This window comes from Tripterygium wilfordii, chromosome 13 (genome assembly GCF_013401445.1).
Source record: "Tripterygium wilfordii isolate XIE 37 chromosome 13, ASM1340144v1, whole genome shotgun sequence".
Classification (NCBI taxonomy): domain Eukaryota; kingdom Viridiplantae; phylum Streptophyta; class Magnoliopsida; order Celastrales; family Celastraceae; genus Tripterygium; species Tripterygium wilfordii.
In genome coordinates, this window is record NC_052244.1 from 16,974,584 (window position 1) to 16,990,540 (window position 15,957).

Here is a 15,957-nt window from a genome sequence, read left to right on the forward strand (position 1 = left end):
ACTCGCCAACTCATGGCGTGAGTATAGCGCATGTAAATTGTAGACATTGCCTGGGTACATTTGTCATTTCAACTATTTAAGAATAAAATTTCTTTCGTAAATAACATGAATTTCAGTTAAAAAAATAAAATATCAGGAATTAACAAATTCTATATGTATTTTTTATTTCTTTTTCTAATAATGCGCCTATGACATATGAATATGGTATTACACGAACGGTGTGTTTTGCGCGCGGAGATGGATGCTTCGTGATGCTAGCGGCCTTAAGCAGGCTTGAGCTTCGAAGAGCTGCTGAGGTCTTGAGTGAAGAGCGCGAGAATGGAAGAACAGACGTGCTTCGACTGCCTCCGCCGTCGAATCAGCGCCGATTTCTCTGATCAGCTCATCTTCTCCCATGCCATCTCCGATTCCGCCCTCCCCTTCTCCTCCACCGCAGTCGTTCAGGTATACACGTACAGCAAGACGGGTACACATATTTATTTCTATTAGTTTCTATTTGAATTGAACTGAATTGAGTGGACTGTATGTATGGATCTTTGTTTAAACTGTGCAGATGCCGAGTTCTGGTGCGGGTGGTTCGGGTTCCCGGTTCATTGTGATGCAGCTACCGCGCGATGGCCATGATTGCTTGAACAACTATGTGTAAGATCGTGTCTCTCTTCGTGGTGTTTTATGGTTGAAAATTTTGGGTTTCATGGTGATAACAATTTGTCTACATATTAATGGAACTATGTGATCATTCCAAAACTGCATGAGTCGGAAGACATTTGGAACAGAGAGTATAAGAAGTCATATCTTGTTCATAGCATGGTTTATGTGTATCATTTGGATTTTTTATGGATTGACCTATAGGTTGTTCTAGTATTGCTATAGAGTATGACAATGAAAATTAACGAAGTTTATTTTATTTTATTTTATTTTTTTCCCTTTGGCAGCAATGAGAATATATTGGAAAACAATGAAGATATTGACAGTCATGAATCTGATAATTTTAATTTATCTGAAGTAAACCAGGATTTGGTAGAGAAAATAGGTTTGTCGGATAGTGGCAAAAAAGCAGCCCTGGATTGTGTAAGGAATGTCAGTTGTACTACTTGCAGTCATACCAGTAGGTTCTCTTGTGAAAGAAAAATTACTGCATTGGTGCCACTGGTTGATATTGGACATTGTTCCTTCTCTATCTTTGAAAAAATTAATTCGGATTTTGTGTCTGGGAGTTTGGAAGATCATGTATTGTGTTTGCTGAGTCTCCTTGTTGAAGGCAAAGCTGCTGGTCGTGATAGTGTCAATTTTCTCCGCTTACTTGGGATACCTTCGTTTGATGAGAATGGCATCCCTGGTTGGCTCAGGCATCCAAACATAGCTCCTGTCCTTGGGTTGCTTAAATCATCTAGTTATATAAATGCAGTGCTTCCACACACTCCATATACCTTGGAAAGCATTCTTCATTACAGCCCCAATGCCCTGAAGTTCGGGTGGGACATAAAATTTCTAGTCTATCAGCTATTGTCTGCTTTAGCTTATTTACATGGTTTAGGGGTTTCCCATGGCAATATACGCCCATCAAGTATAATGTTAACTGGGACATGTTGGGCTTGGCTTTCCATTTATGGTAAGCCTGGATTAGGATGTAATCTAACTCCAAGAGATGGTGAATGCACGAATTATCGCACCAAAGGGATACATTGTTCCAAGGGGCTTTGTTCTTCTCAGGGAATTTATGCTGATTTGAAGCTTTCATCGTCTATTGACTGGCCCTCTTATTTTTATCAGTGGTGGAGGGGAGAGCTAAGTAATTTCGAGTATCTACTTGTCCTAAACAGATTAGCTGGGAGAAGGTGGGCTGATCAAACATTTCATACTGTAATTCCATGGGTAATAGATTTTAGCACAAAACCCGATGAGAATTCTGACTCAGGGTGGCGGGATCTAAGCAAAAGTAAATGGCGGTTGGCAAAAGGTGATGAACAGTTGGATTTTACCTATTCAACATCTGAAATTCCTCATCATGTATCAGATGAATGCCTCTCTGAGTTAGCTGTCTGCAGTTACAAAGCAAGGAGGTTGCCTTTGAGTGTTCTGCGTCTGGCTGTTCGTTCAGTCTATGAACCTAATGAATATCCTTCAACCATGCAAAGACTATACCAGTGGACTCCTGATGAGTGCATTCCAGAATTCTACTGTGATCCTCAAATTTTTTACTCTCTAAACTCTGGTATGAGTGATTTGGCAGTACCTTTGTGGGCATCGAGTCCAGAGGAGTTTGTTAAATTGCATCGAGATGCTTTAGAAGGCGATCGAGTTTCACGTCACATCCATCATTGGATTGATATCACCTTTGGGTACAAAATGTCTGGGGATGCAGCTGTTGCTGCCAAAAATGTTATGCTGCCTTTCTCAGAACCCACAATGCCGAGGTCGACTGGACGCCGACAGCTATTCACTCTTCCACATCCTGCACGCCGTGGTGCTGTCAAGAAAAAACAGGAGAGCATTGTTGCCTCTGAAATACATCCATGCCGAATGAGTAAAGTGGAGAGGGTGATACCTCTCACGTCTCATACTGTTTTCCTAAAAGAATTGGAAGAATTATCTACATTTACTGAGTATTCTAGGCATTTGAGTCCTCTGTATTGTTATCACCCAGAAAGCCTGGTAAAAGACATCTCATCTGTCCAAGAGACACAGAGTGAAAGCTTATCTTTCCCATCCAAAATCAGTTGGACCTATGAGTTGCCTTCTGAGATTGATGTGAGTTGTCTTCTTCATCATATTGAGATGGAGGTTGAAGGTTCAATGGGATATCAAGAGTTATTGCTCTGGAGACAGAAATCTTCTATTCCTAGGATTGTTTCCGAAGATTTTGCAAGGGACATATTTTCTGTTGGTTGCATCTTAGCTGAGCTTTATTTGAAGAGGCCACTTTTTGACTCAACCTCATTGGCTGCATACATTGAAGAAGGAGTAATACCTGGATTGATAATGGAATTACCTCCTGATGCTAAAGAACTGATTGAAGCCTGCATCCAGAAAGATTGGAGAAGGTATTTACCTTGATTAGCTTTTAGGTTGACTGATGATTATGATCATGCTCATATGTTAGTTTTGAGTGCTTCCATAATTTCTCTCTTTCTCTCTCCTTTTTTTTTTTTTCTTTTTATATGGGTTTTTGCTCCTTTTTTTTGGGATCTAACTCTTTTTAAATAGTCAGGCGACCATCTGTTAAAAGCCTTTTGGAATCTCCATACTTCACTGGAAAAGTAAGATCGGTGTACTTGTTTGTTGCTCCTCTTCAGCTTCTGGCAAAAGATGGATCCCGCCTTCATTTTGCTGCAAGTTTTGCAAAAGAAGGAGCCCTGAGAGCAATGGGTACCACTGCAGCTGAAATGTGTGCTCCCTATTGTTTGCCACTGGTAATGGGCCCTTTGTCAGATATTGAAGCGGAATGGGCTTATGTACTGCTTCAAGAATTCATAAAATGTTTAACACCGAAGGCAGTGAAGGCATTGGTCTTGCCTGCGATCCGGAGGATTTTACAGGCTAGTAGTGAAGTCTGTGATGTCATATCTTCGTTGTGTATTGAACTTTCGTTTGACTCCCCACTTAATGATACCTTTATTTCAGAATACTGGCTATTCACATCTGAAGGTATCTCTTCTCCAAGATTCTTTTGTACAAGAAATATGGAATCTCATTGGTAAACAAGGCTATTTGGAAGCGATACATCCTTTTGCTATATCAAATTTGTACATGTCTCCTCACAAGAGTTCAGCTACTGTTGCTTCTGTGCTGCTGATTGGAACTAGCGAAGAGCTTGGTGTACCTATCACAGTTCACCAGGTGAAATAATTCTGAAAGTGCTTGCTTCATGATGTTATATAATATATACAGACTTTCAAAAACACACGCTATTATATTTGAGTCACATATAACTAACATTTGAATCTTGACATAGACAATCTTGCCTCTGATTCACTGCTTTGGAAAAGGACTTTGTCCTGATGGAATTGATGTGCTGATTAGAATTGGTATTCTCTTGTCATTGGGTTTTGGAACAAATATCCTTTTCTGAGATTTCATGTTCAACTTATGAGCTCCACTTTTGCTCTCATGAGTTTCCAGGTGGTCTTTTGGGGGAAAGCTTTATTGTCAGACACATGCTACCATTGCTTAAACAAGTTGTTCGTTCCTGTGTAAATGTTTCCCATATGGGTAAACCTGAACCTATGCAGACCTGGAATGCTGTAGCCCTTATTGATTGTCTAGTGACATTGGATGGTCTAGTTGCATTCTTGCCTCGGGATGTTGTCGTGAAAGAGCTCATTGAAGTATGGATGTGGTTCTCAGTTCTTAATCTTTGCTCAGGTATCACACCTCAACATTTTTCTCCTGGTTAACGTTGATTTCTTATGGTCATGCAGGACTGTGGTTGCCTACATGTTATGGTTCTTATGCAGAAGAGTTTGGAAGTTCAGGTGCTTCAGGTATTACTGATTTTATACCGGTTTATTTTAGATAAAATTGGTCATGCTTTAGTTAACTGTGCTCCTTGTTCTAATACGACAATAGAACTGCATGGCTTGAAAAAAAAATCATCTGCCAAGCCATAGCAATTTTCTGTAAAAAAAATTTGTCTTCCTTTTTGCATTATTTTATTTACTTTCGACCAGTCTTTTTGCCTTGGCAAGAATTTATACCAACAGATGAAAAAAAAATTATTATGTACTGCTTGGTGTTATATGTTTCTGACCTTGTGAACATCATAGAGTCAACTTCTTAATCAGTTATTTAATACATTCTGGATGCTAGTAAAATTCGTCTCTCTTCTGTGAGGCAGCAAACATACTGCTCAATGCATGAGGGAGTTGCCTTTCCTTAATGCATCTGAGTGATAAGTGTTCATTCTTCCCTTTCCAAACTACCCTGCAATATTTCCTGTCTTTTCTCCTCAACTCATGTCAAAAGCTTATTCTTCATGCCTGATATCAATGTTGTATTAGGCTATTAGCTCCTTGAACTTTATTACAAGTTTTGGGTTTTAGTCGGTCACTGTACAGAAACTTCAGTGGTGCATTATCTCTTAATGCATTTGACATGCTGAATAATTAGTTGCAAACTTCCACTGATAAGATGCCAATTTTTTTTGAGCCAGGTTGCGGCTACTACTCTCATGGCAGTTTGCCATCGAATTGGAGCAGACTTAACTGCACTGCATGTTATGCCACGACTTAAAGAGCTATTTGATGAGCTTGCTTTCTCACAAGAAACTAGTTATGGGTCTGGTTCTTTTGGTAGAAGCTCCAATATTTCCCCATCAACAATTGAAGGGGAGGCTCAAATTGAAAGCCGTATGGACCTTGTGTGGGTGCTAATTACACTTCTTACCAGCTTACTTAAGCTTGGCGTAGAATTGTTCTAAGCCAGGGTGTATTCATGAGTCATTGCATGCGTCTATTGTTGAGTCCTTTCTTACTATGTGCATTTTCTGCTTGAGTGCAGGTTACTTATGTACCCTTCTTTTGCATCACTTCTTGGAATAGAGAAGCTTCGCCAGTGTTGTGCAACTTGGTTACTACTTGAGCAATTTCTTCTGCGACATCATCATTGGAAGGTAAGCTGGCCTCATTTTTCTATGATTGAGGCCTAAGGGATGTTATGTTTTTCATATCCTCTTGAATACATATAATTTTTTCCAGCATAATCTCTAAACCTGTTACGATTCAGTGGGAATATACTGGAGAATCATCCCACAGTTTTGCAGAAAATCCTATTGCTAAAAGGCCTACTTTTATCAAGGCTTCAACATCTGACTTCAGTCCTGCTAAGCTGCTGCTAAATGGAGTTGGGTGGTCTATTCCACAATCACAAGGAACTAGAGGTGCCAAAAACTTTGTGCCTCAAAAAGGACTTGATGACGTTCATCATAGACCAGCTGAAAAACTTGAAGCAGACTCAAACCTTATTAAACATGAGCCATGGTTTTGGTTCCCAAGTCCAGCAGCTAGCTGGGATGGGCCTGATTTCCTTGGGCGTGTGGGTGGCCTGAAAGATGAACTTCCATGGAAGGTTAGAGCCTCTGTTATATACTCGGTTCGTGCACATCATGGCGCATTGAGATCGTTAGCTGTTAGCCAGGATGAGTGTATGGTTTACACTGCAGGTGTTGGTCAAGGTTTTAAAGGAACTGTTAAAAAATGGGAAATGTCAAGGATGAACTGTGTTTCTGGCTACTATGGTCATGAAGAGGTTTGTATTTTCCATTCTCTTGTACTTAAATTGTTCCCTTCTTATGATGAAGCTAAGAGCAACAGTTTGGGAACATTCGATATTACTACCTACGTGGAATATGTAGACTGGATGGTCTCTGAACCCAAGTTATGGCGCTGGTTTATAAATACAGCAAATTGCAGCATTTCACATTTTAGTCTCCTTTAGATGGTTTCTCTTATTTATTGCCAGCTGTACCAATATAATGGATAAAGACTATTACCTAGCATTGTAATCACTTCAGCAGCATTTTTGGAGAGGGTGTTCTTGTTATGGTCCAATTCCGTAATGTTCTCATAGAACTTGGCTGTTGTTAGGCCTCAAAGCCCTGAATTTGCAAACTGAAACCTTTACCATTGCACTTGATAATGGCCCCGACCCCCAAGTATTCCTATTAGATGCATGCTGCTAATGCTAGGTGGAAAGATAAAGGAGCTGCTATCTTTATTACATATCCAAATTTGCCTAAAGTGCTGGTTTATGCTAATTTGAGTATCAGATTCAGCTTACAACTGTCAAATCGAAGCTATATTAATTTATTTTTCTTGTAGTACTCAATTGGATTTGCATATGTAGCTGACCGCTCAACTTTAGGTTGTGAACGACATTTGTGTCCTGTCGTCCAGTGGAAGGATAGCATCATGTGATGGAACTATACATGTTTGGAATGGCAGAACTGGGAAACTAATATCAATTATTTCTGAACCATCTGCAAATCCTGGACATTTTTCAAGCTCTTTATCTTCTGCCTCAAATATGAATGCTGACCAAGCTAATATGCTGAATTCGAACACACTATCGAATGGAATACTGTCTAGTGCATTTGATGGGAGCTTGTACACTTGTATGCATCATCTAGAATCTGTTGACAAGCTAGTTGTTGGCACTGGAAATGGCTCTCTCAGGTAGATATTTACCATTTTCCTACAGTTTCACCTCGAAGTGATTTTTTTCAAAATTATTTTGCTTTTATATGTTAAAGTTTGGAACTTCTGTCATGCTGCACAGATTTATTGATATTGCTGGAGGTCAGAAGCTTCATCTGTGGAGGGGTGAATCCACTGAATCTGGTTTTCCTTCTCTCCTCTCTGCTATATGCTCATGCGGGTCTGACAAAATGCCAGCAGGTGGCACTCTTCCTTCATCATCCTGGATTGCAGCCGGATTAAGTTCTGGACAATGCAGATTATTTGATTCGAGAAGCGGAAACGTAGTTGCTTCTTGGAGAGCTCACGATGGATATGTGACAAAGGTACTTTTAATTTGTCAAAATGAAGGATTACTTTCATCTTACATGGTTTGTAATCTTTAGTTCGTTTGCAGTTGGCTGCACCAGAGGACTATATGCTTGTTTCCAGCTCTCTTGATAGGACTTTACGAATTTGGGATTTGAGAAGGTAAGTGCACTTGTCGTGATTTCTAAACAAATATTGGAACTCAATTGGATGCTTAAAAGAAATGTTACAGTTACCATATCATTATTGTCTATTTGTCTGAGCTGTATCGTGATTGCCATGCAGGTTGAGTTTGATATTATTTTATTTGTTCATTTTTTTACTTTCAAAGACTCATGGTTGAAACAGATCTTAGAATGCATTATGGATGTATTACCCAATCGTCACATTTTTGTTTTTGACCTCAAAATACTTCCATATCATGTTTTTTCCATGAAAATTATATCCCCCCCCCCCCCCCTCATAGAGCAAATATGCTATAAGTGAACACCAAAGGATCTCCTTTTATCAACTCAAGTATTCAGGTTTTAGTATGACTCAGGAGGTCCTAAGTTTGATTCCTATGGGAGTAATATCCTTGTGGCTACACGTTGGGCTTTGGCTCAACTTACCCTGTGGTCAGGTGGAAAACTTCTGCGTGCACGAGCCTGATGACCTAAGTTTAGGCCCATATCGGATGTCCAAAGGGCAAACTTGTATGGTGTCGTTCTCGATTACCATAAAAAGAAAAACTCAAGTATCATGTTATCACATCCATTTTGTTGGCCCATTTCATTTGGTATTTTGTCTGCTTTTTGTGTTGCTGCACCTTCCTGGTCCAATATTTACTGTACTCTTTTGCCGTCATGTTGCTTGACTGCGAAACAATCTCTACAAAGCATATTAGGCATCACACCATTATATCTTACCATATTGCTCTCTATTTTTCTAATATCACTTGATTCCCCTCCAATCTACTTTAGTGGCATACTTCTAAATACTTCATAAATAGATATAGAAGAATTCAGTCTTCATAGTACATTACGAAATAATGTCTTTATTAGATTGGTCTGTCTAAATGGAGAGGGAAATGTTTTCATTGTTATTATGTGTCTGGGTTGACATTCACGACATGCACAAACCGTTTGAGAGATGTAGATGGGGGCAATGTAGCTAAGACTGGCAAAAGAAGATGGTTAATTTCCTTTTTCCTTTATATCTTGCCTTACATGTTCTTGTTGATGCCATATTAGTAAGGTCTGCTATGTTTTGGGCTTTACTGGCATTCTTGTCTCAGGAGTTCCCAATTATTTTTCTAATGGTACGTCAAGTTGATACTTTCTTATTTATTCTGGTCCATGGTCACCACTATGTGTATCCCAGATGGAAAACAGAGTGAAATGTAGCCATTTTAGCATATTTTATAATATTTACTTGATATTTGGAACCTCTTCTTTTCTATCTGATTGCCTTTTTTATTTTATTTGCAGGAATTTGCCTTCGCAGCCTCTTGTTTTTAAAGGTCATAGAGATGGCATATCTGGTTTCTCTGCGTGGGGTCAAGATGTCATTTCGATTTCAAGAAATAAAATTGGACTTTCCTCATTGTCTAAATCTGTTGTTGAAGTATGTAAAAAACATTGCACTTGTCTCGGTGTTTTTTTTTTTTTCCAAGTTTCCAAGTTCAAGCATGTTATTTGCTTCTCCAAGCTATCATCATTTTTCATCTTTGTGTGGGGTTTTTTTTTTTTTCTTTTTTTTTTGGGCTTCTGCGCAGTCGTTTTCTAAATTACTTTTTTGAATGCCATGTGCAGGACGCACAGCATCGGATTATGCCTCAAAAACTTCAGATGGCAGAGCATGGATCGCGGAATTTGTCTGTGTTGTCAACCATAAGTATTCTACCCTTGTCGCGATTGTTTGTTGTTGGGACAGAAGATGGATATTTGAGAGTGTGTTGTTGAAGTAGTAATTAAAGTTCAATTATCAGTCACTTTTCTATTGGCCAATGGTAGCATTACAAATATTTTGGAGAAGTAGAGGCCGCTGGGATTTCGAAGAGAGCTTTGGAGGCAAAATGAAGTTTCAGTTCCTCTCTCAAACCCAATGGGGAAGGATCTATTCCTAATCCCAAGTGTGTGCGCATTGGGGTAGACTCTGCTCATGAAATAATAATCTATTGGTATTTTTGTTTCAGTCAATTTCAAGGAGTGTATTTGTGTCCCATGAGATAATTGAAAGCCTGTAGGCTTACTTTGGGTGTGGATCTTTGGCCATACTCTTCCCTTATGTTGGGCATTAAAGCTCCATTTCTTTTCTCTGAAAACCAGAAAAATACGGTAACAATCCAGCTTTCTCAGAGTCTCAATATAAAAACAAAATAATCAGAATAATAATCCAATCTAAAACAAAATCTTTTGAGACATATGACAGTCAAATTATTTAGGAAAATATATTAATTATTTTATTAACATAATCCTAAAAAATGAAAGTGCGGGGTTGCTTTTTATTTATTTTGATTTCCCCTTTACAAAATGAAAAATCTAGCTCTTTCTGCAAGTAGAGAAAACGAAGAGTGGAGGGAGGAATAGCACATTTGTTACCATGGCTCGTGAGAACTCATACTTTGACGAGGAGGATAATTTACGCCAAGCCCTAAACTCCTTTCAGAGCGTCACATTCGATGAAGACAGGTCTTCATCATCAACAGCAGCGGCAGTTACTAAGCTCGATGCCGACGCTTCTGAGGTGCAGGTCACCAGCTTTACACATGTTTTCGACGACGTTACCCTCTATTTCCAGATCACTCGTCTCTCTCGGCAGGTACTACTACTGGTTTCCGATATCATTTGGGAAAATTCCCTTGATTGCCCTATGCTCATGGTTTGATTCTTTCACACATAAACAAATAGCAATTATATATACACACATGGGCATATATATTAAACTTGAAAGTTTCCCCACTTGTTCTTATGTTAATATGCTTGTTCTATTCTTGAAATTGGAATATTGGATCTTGCACTCTTCAAGTAAATTTTTTGATGAGTGAAATCCAATTGCAAAAGTTGAAGCATAAAATGAAAACCATCACTTTTTCTTTATATGCTTTTATTTAGTCAACACTCTTTTCCTAGATATACTTTTGGTTCTTGACCATTCGATACTGGTCTTCCAATGCATGAGGTACTTTGTTGGATGCTATGTTTATGAGTTTCTTTGTCTTTCTTCTTTTCTATGTCTGTAGGTCAATGCTGAGAAAAAGTTGGTGGAGAAGCTAATTAACCTGGGATACACAAAGCCAAAATTGAACGGATTGTCTTCATAGGTGAATTGAAACTTTGAAAATCTGAAACACTATGGAATGGAGCTCTGCTTTGGTTCCTGGCTATTTGATACAGGTCATGGACTCATGATATCAAAGGCTTTTTTAGCAAGTTTCTTTGAATCCTCGTTTCTGGGTCTGTAGGTGATTCACTGAGAAAACAAAATTTGGTGAATTATCTGCACAGTGTCTTGGTGGATGTAAAACTCCATCTTACCGTGTTATCAATCTTTTGGCGCTCTCTTTTATGTTAGTGATTTATCAAAGGGGTGGATCAATTGGCATAATTGGGGAACTTTTACGTTGGGTAAACAGTTATGTGCATGAATAATAAATAGCTTTTCTGATTCATCCATTTGCAGCTTATTTTTATTTAAAACCATTCTACTAATTCTTAGTTGTCGAAATTATGTTACTTGTGGGAATGATGATTGATCTTTTAATTACAAAATTCAAGTTTCTTTCAATACAGGACGCCTGGGGATGCTCTATAGGTTAAGGCAATGGTGATTTACCCTTAACTGCTTCAAAAGTGAGATTATAAGGCGAATCGCCATGACAGTTCCAAATATCCCCAATAATCCGCTATTAAAAGGAAGAATGAACTTAGTCATTTAACACATTAAAGATGATCTATCAATTTCTGTTAGGCAAAAGATGATTTTATTATTCTATTTGAGAACCAGGCCATATGCATTGTAAAATAATTGCAATGCAGCTAGCAGGGAAGAACTCGCAGCTTTTGAAGATTCAAGATCAATGCAGTTCCCATGTCAACTAAAGGGGAGAGTGCATAAGACACCCACAGTAATGCAGTTTGCACACGTCATAGGGATGCACATTCAACTCACAGCTTCAGAAGATTCATGCTAAATGCAGTGGCAAGTTATTCTAAAGGGCTTTGCAGCTTCAGAAGTAATGCAAGGCAAGGACATATACCAATATAACTTGCAAGTAAAGGGTATATGGGATTGACACCAAAGAATCAGAGAATTTATGCTTATTCAGGTTTTGAAAAAACAGTCATCTTTAAGGAAAGCATAAAATTCTCTATTTTTATGGAGGGAACCTTTTGAGCTTGGAAATCATAGTCCTTTTGCATTCACCTACGGGAAGAAAAAAAAGGCAATCAGGGTACATTGCTGTCTCCCTCTCTTTAACACAATTATTTTGGCAGCATGGCTTCCAAGCCTTCCATCGCCTGTCCTATCTCCAATGACCCAGATGGTATTCCTCTCTCTCTGTCTCACCCACTGGCCCCTACCTATGTCCACAGTCCATCAACAATATTTGCATGCATGTTTTATGGTGCTCTCTATGCACTAATATCTACATGTTTGTTTAGGCTGTGTTTTTTATAACTTACTCGGGAATATGTTTTGATTAGTGATTTTCACGCTTTAATTCTCATAAATGATAACTTTCCTATCTTTTGACCTATTTGGTGGTTGATGGGGGTTCAAAATGCTAGCTAGTTCCGACACAATGAAACTTGTTATCTGAAGACTCATAACTAGATTTCTTTATTTTCTGAAGCATGAGTGGTCACTGGCTAGGTATATAGATCTTTAGCTCTTAAATCCTATTATTCTGGTTTTTCTTCGGTGGCTTATAATGCTCTTGTTTATTTCAGGAGTTGCAAAATCTATTTCAGAGGCACCACCAACTCATTGCACAGTAAAAATACAATCATTTTCACTACTTCAAAAAAACTCCGTGGAGAAATATGAGTCAGGGGATTTTGATGCAGGAGGTTACAAATGGTATACCTTCATTTTTATACCGAATATGAGTGGATGAAGTCTTTACTTTCTTCTCTGGCCACAAATTGCTCACTGATTTTATTTAAGTTATATGGGTTCCTAATATCCCCAATTTTGAACTGCTTCGCTATGTTTGTGCTCTACAGGAAATTGATTCTCTGCCCAAGTGGAAACAAGAGCAAGAACATAAAAGAACACGTCTCGCTGTACTTAGCAATTGCAGACACAAGTTCTCTCTGTCTTGGTTGGGAGGTCTATGCAGTTTTCAGGTTGTTTTTGCTTGATCAGAGTAATGATAACTACATGGTACTTCAAGGTATAAATTTTCTTTTCTGATACTGCCCAATATCTTTCGCCATGTCCCCTTCAATGTACACTTAAACCTGCATACATGTATCCATCTATATATGTAATTATTTCTAGGAATTTGAATACATGCAAGCCCCACTTGCTAATTTTTTTAGTCACCTTTTCCATTGTAGATGCATCGGTAAAGGAAAGGCGCTTTCATGGGTTGAAGCTTCAATGGGGTTTCGATCAATTCATCCATCTTAAAGAATTCAATGATCCTAGCAATGGATACCTTGTGGACGATGAATGTGTGTTTGGAGCAGAGGTCAATGTTGTCAAAGAAAAATGCTCAGGAAGAGGGGAGTGCTTATCAATGATGAAGGAAGCCACTAGCTCCAAGCATGTTTGGAGGATCGACAATTTTTCAAAGTTAGATTCGGAGTATTATGACTCAAGAATATTCAGTGCTGGAGAGCAGAAATGGTAGCTAATACAATATTTTGATTTCTCTTGTTAATGATATTTTGAATTGTCTTCAAGATTTAGATGTAGAAGCAGCTCATTTGCCCACAATAGGTAAACATATACAGATTTACAGAGGAAAAAAAAGGTTTCTTAAGCTTCAATATAAGCAAGTCATCAAGTATATAATAAACCGATAAACTATTTCATAAATGATTTTGTTTGTGGTAACATTTGTTAAAATGTTCATAGCATTGTTGTGCTGAAGTACATTAGATTTTGAGAATGGGAGCCTTTTGAGTTGTTTTGGATTTGCAGGAAAATGCAGCTCTATCCCAGAGGGAAACGCATTGGGATGGGAACACATCTTTCACTGTTTTTGGCTTTGGGAGATTCAACAACATTTTCTCGTGGCTCTAAAGTATATGCAGAATTCACAATACGAATCTTGGATCAAGTACAGGCCAGACACGTTTCTGGAAAAGGTAAACATTGTATTTTTCCTTTTGCTTTCCATACAAAACTTTTTCACTGGTGCAAGCAGAATTTAGTGATGCTATGGAGATTTTATGGATTACCGCATAGGGCAAACCTTTTTGTTCGTTTAACACTGGGATCAAGTTGGAGTGTGTAACCCATGTTAATAGGAGTGGTAGGGGAAGCTACCTGCAACACAGTGTAGGGGATTAAAAGGATAAGGTTGGATAGAAGTGGAGAATACTTGTATGGTAACCCTATTTGAAGAGTCTTATATCTTATGGTAGAAGAACGTTTATATTCCGTGAATGAAGGCACAACGCTAAACCACATAAGTTTGTTTTCTTGTTTGGTTAATTATCCCTCGAGTTACATCCTCATTATAGTGCTATTGCCAGAAAGAAAATTCAATAACCTGACAGCTCTTTTTCATTTGCATTTGTAGGAAATTACTGGTTCAGTGCTTCGAGCCAGGAAAGTGGCTGGTCGAAATATATTTCTCTTCCTTACTTCATGCTGCCTAGCAGTGGATTTCTGGTGAAGGATAGTTGTTTGGTAGAAGCAGAGGTGACAGTTCTTGGAATTGCCAAGCCACTTCAGTGAATGTTATGTGAAGAAAATACCATACCGAGTCCTACAGTCATATTGTATTGGTGTTTTAAAAATAAATCCCCCATCGGGTCATTCAAAAATCACACTCAAGATGCAAAGACAAATGATATATGCTTGTATACATGTTGATGTTATTTCTTTTTTTCCTCCTCTTTAAGTAAATAATAAGTAGAATATCCAAAGCGATGGCTTTATTCACAAGCTCTCATCTGAAGATGATGCAGACAGGGATTGTATATGTATGCACAGTATTACCATATAGGTTGTGAAATTTACAGAACTAAGTATACCGTGGAGCCATTACAGGCATGTCCATGAGTGGATTGCATATACAAGGAGCAGTCACAGCTTAGCCAAAAGTTTTCTCACTGCTATAACACATGTACAGAAACCCATCATCGTCCTTGAAAGTTTCGTAGATGAAATCCATATGACTAGCTGCAGATCAATGTTTTAGCCATGTTATCAGGATCCAAACAGGTGAATCATATGATTAGAAAGATTGGATGAGATGCATCATGCATGGCCTTTTACCTGTTTGAGGCAATGTGTTCTTCACAAAAACAAACAGAGCTTTTCCGGGACGCAGATGTAGTCTACTACTCAAGATGTGGATGAATTGACCAACAGACATATCTCTGGGCACCAAAAATCTGGGAAAAAAAATTATTGAGGAAATTAATATACTACAAACTTAAAAGGGATCAATTACAAGCAATCAAGCTTCTTCATCATCATTAAAGCCTTTATCCCAAAAGTTTGGGGTTGGTTACATGAGTTTATGAGAACATCAACGGAAATCCATTGCATGTATTGTTTTTCTCCATTCATTTCTATCATGGATCATATATTGCTAAAATTGTGGGAGAAAAAAAAAACAACTAGTCATGGAAGGTAGAAGGCTGACTTGGTCTTTTCCATTTCAGGCAGGTCTGTCCTTGAATATCTTTCAATAATAACCTGCAGAAGACACATTTAGAAGAAAAAATTGAACACATGACATAGCAATGACAATGATCCCACCTAGCTCAGTCTCAGACAATGGAAACAAACGTAAGGACTCACAGGAACTCGATCTGGGTATTTGGAAATGATACTTTTTGATTCTTTAATTCTTTCATCTGCACCAAACATAAGAACCAAATATCAAATCAAGGATGCCCGGAAAGAAATGAATTTAGAGAAGACACCAACCGAATGAATGTTCCTGATCCTGGACGAGGGACTTGGTCTTTGCCATTGATTGGTGACAGAATTAGGAGCAAATGAAATGTTGATGTGTTTTAGTTTCTGGGTTTGAATGATATGAGGAGAAGGCATGAGAAATGGGGAACCTTTGGAGTAAACTAGACGTGTAAGACAGGACAGCGATGACAGTTAATTAGTTACATTTTTTTCTCTTGGAAAAAAAAAACCGACAAAGTCAAAGACTAGAAGCAACATGGGCTTCACTGGTAGGCCCTATCCATTGGGCTTGTTCGCAGCTTCCACTGGCCGGATTCAGGGATGGGCTACAGCCCACATTTTTTCACGAAAAAATACACTTACA

General features: G+C 38.5%; 3 protein-coding genes across 5 annotated transcripts; 2 read left to right on the plus strand and 1 right to left on the minus strand.

Annotated features, from left to right (window-relative positions):
• The first annotated feature begins 191 nt into the window (after positions 1 to 191).
• On the plus strand, positions 192 to 9,798 carry LOC120013941 (protein GFS12). Of its 2 annotated transcripts, XM_038865927.1 has the most exons (16): positions 196 to 444; positions 554 to 642; positions 936 to 3,044; positions 3,212 to 3,539; positions 3,625 to 3,840; positions 3,956 to 4,028; positions 4,123 to 4,328; positions 4,422 to 4,484; positions 5,153 to 5,361; positions 5,500 to 5,611; positions 5,725 to 6,246; positions 6,862 to 7,172; positions 7,276 to 7,519; positions 7,591 to 7,664; positions 8,972 to 9,107; positions 9,296 to 9,798. In XM_038865927.1, exons 1-16 carry the CDS (start codon positions 319 to 321, stop codon positions 9,443 to 9,445), a joined length of 4,968 nt encoding a protein of 1,655 aa, XP_038721855.1. In that variant the 5' UTR covers positions 196 to 318; the 3' UTR covers positions 9,446 to 9,798. The 2 variants fall into 2 exon arrangements, with proteins under 2 accessions (XP_038721856.1, XP_038721855.1); XM_038865928.1 differs by lacking the exons at positions 7,276 to 7,519; positions 7,591 to 7,664; positions 8,972 to 9,107; positions 9,296 to 9,798 and having other exon boundaries at positions 192 to 444; positions 6,819 to 7,064.
• A 247-nt stretch (positions 9,799 to 10,045) lies between these two features.
• On the plus strand, positions 10,046 to 14,688 carry LOC120013942 (MATH domain and coiled-coil domain-containing protein At3g58400). Of its 2 annotated transcripts, none has more exons than XM_038865930.1 (7): positions 10,046 to 10,304; positions 10,726 to 12,030; positions 12,437 to 12,566; positions 12,713 to 12,882; positions 13,049 to 13,340; positions 13,638 to 13,804; positions 14,242 to 14,688. In XM_038865930.1, the coding sequence occupies exons 2-7, from the start codon at positions 11,982 to 11,984 to the stop codon at positions 14,397 to 14,399; spliced, it is 966 nt and encodes a 321-aa protein (XP_038721858.1). In that variant the 5' UTR covers positions 10,046 to 10,304; positions 10,726 to 11,981; the 3' UTR covers positions 14,400 to 14,688. The 2 variants fall into 2 exon arrangements, with proteins under 2 accessions (XP_038721858.1, XP_038721857.1); XM_038865929.1 differs by having other exon boundaries at positions 10,726 to 11,728.
• A 17-nt stretch (positions 14,689 to 14,705) lies between these two features.
• On the minus strand, positions 14,706 to 15,739 carry LOC120013943 (autophagy-related protein 8i-like). Its single transcript, XM_038865931.1, has 5 exons — positions 15,603 to 15,739; positions 15,474 to 15,529; positions 15,316 to 15,368; positions 14,943 to 15,061; positions 14,706 to 14,846 (listed from the first exon to the last, which is right to left on the minus strand). The coding sequence occupies exons 1-5, from the start codon at positions 15,646 to 15,648 to the stop codon at positions 14,758 to 14,760; spliced, it is 363 nt and encodes a 120-aa protein (XP_038721859.1). The 5' UTR covers positions 15,649 to 15,739; the 3' UTR covers positions 14,706 to 14,757.
• Positions 15,740 to 15,957: the final 218 nt, after the last annotated feature.

Coding starts and splice junctions, on each gene's coding strand:
- LOC120013941 (XM_038865927.1), top strand. CDS start 319: ATGGAAGAACAGACGTGCTTCGACTGCCTCCGCCGTCGAATCAGCGCC. Junction 3,045..3,211: donor ATCCAGAAAGATTGGAGAAG/GTATTTACCTTG, acceptor TTAAATAGTCAG/GCGACCATCTGTTAAAAGCC. Junction 9,108..9,295: donor TGTCTAAATCTGTTGTTGAA/GTATGTAAAAAA, acceptor TGCCATGTGCAG/GACGCACAGCATCGGATTAT.
- LOC120013942 (XM_038865929.1), top strand. CDS start 11,677: ATGCAGTGGCAAGTTATTCTAAAGGGCTTTGCAGCTTCAGAAGTAATG. Junction 12,883..13,048: donor TAACTACATGGTACTTCAAG/GTATAAATTTTC, acceptor TTTCCATTGTAG/ATGCATCGGTAAAGGAAAGG. Junction 13,341..13,637: donor AGTGCTGGAGAGCAGAAATG/GTAGCTAATACA, acceptor TTGGATTTGCAG/GAAAATGCAGCTCTATCCCA.
- LOC120013943 (XM_038865931.1), bottom strand. CDS start 15,648: ATGGCAAAGACCAAGTCCCTCGTCCAGGATCAGGAACATTCATTCG. Junction 15,369..15,473: donor AATACCCAGATCGAGTTCCT/GTGAGTCCTTAC, acceptor TGTCTTCTGCAG/GTTATTATTGAAAGATATTC. Junction 15,062..15,315: donor CCTGAAATGGAAAAGACCAA/GTCAGCCTTCTA, acceptor TTTTTTTCCCAG/ATTTTTGGTGCCCAGAGATA.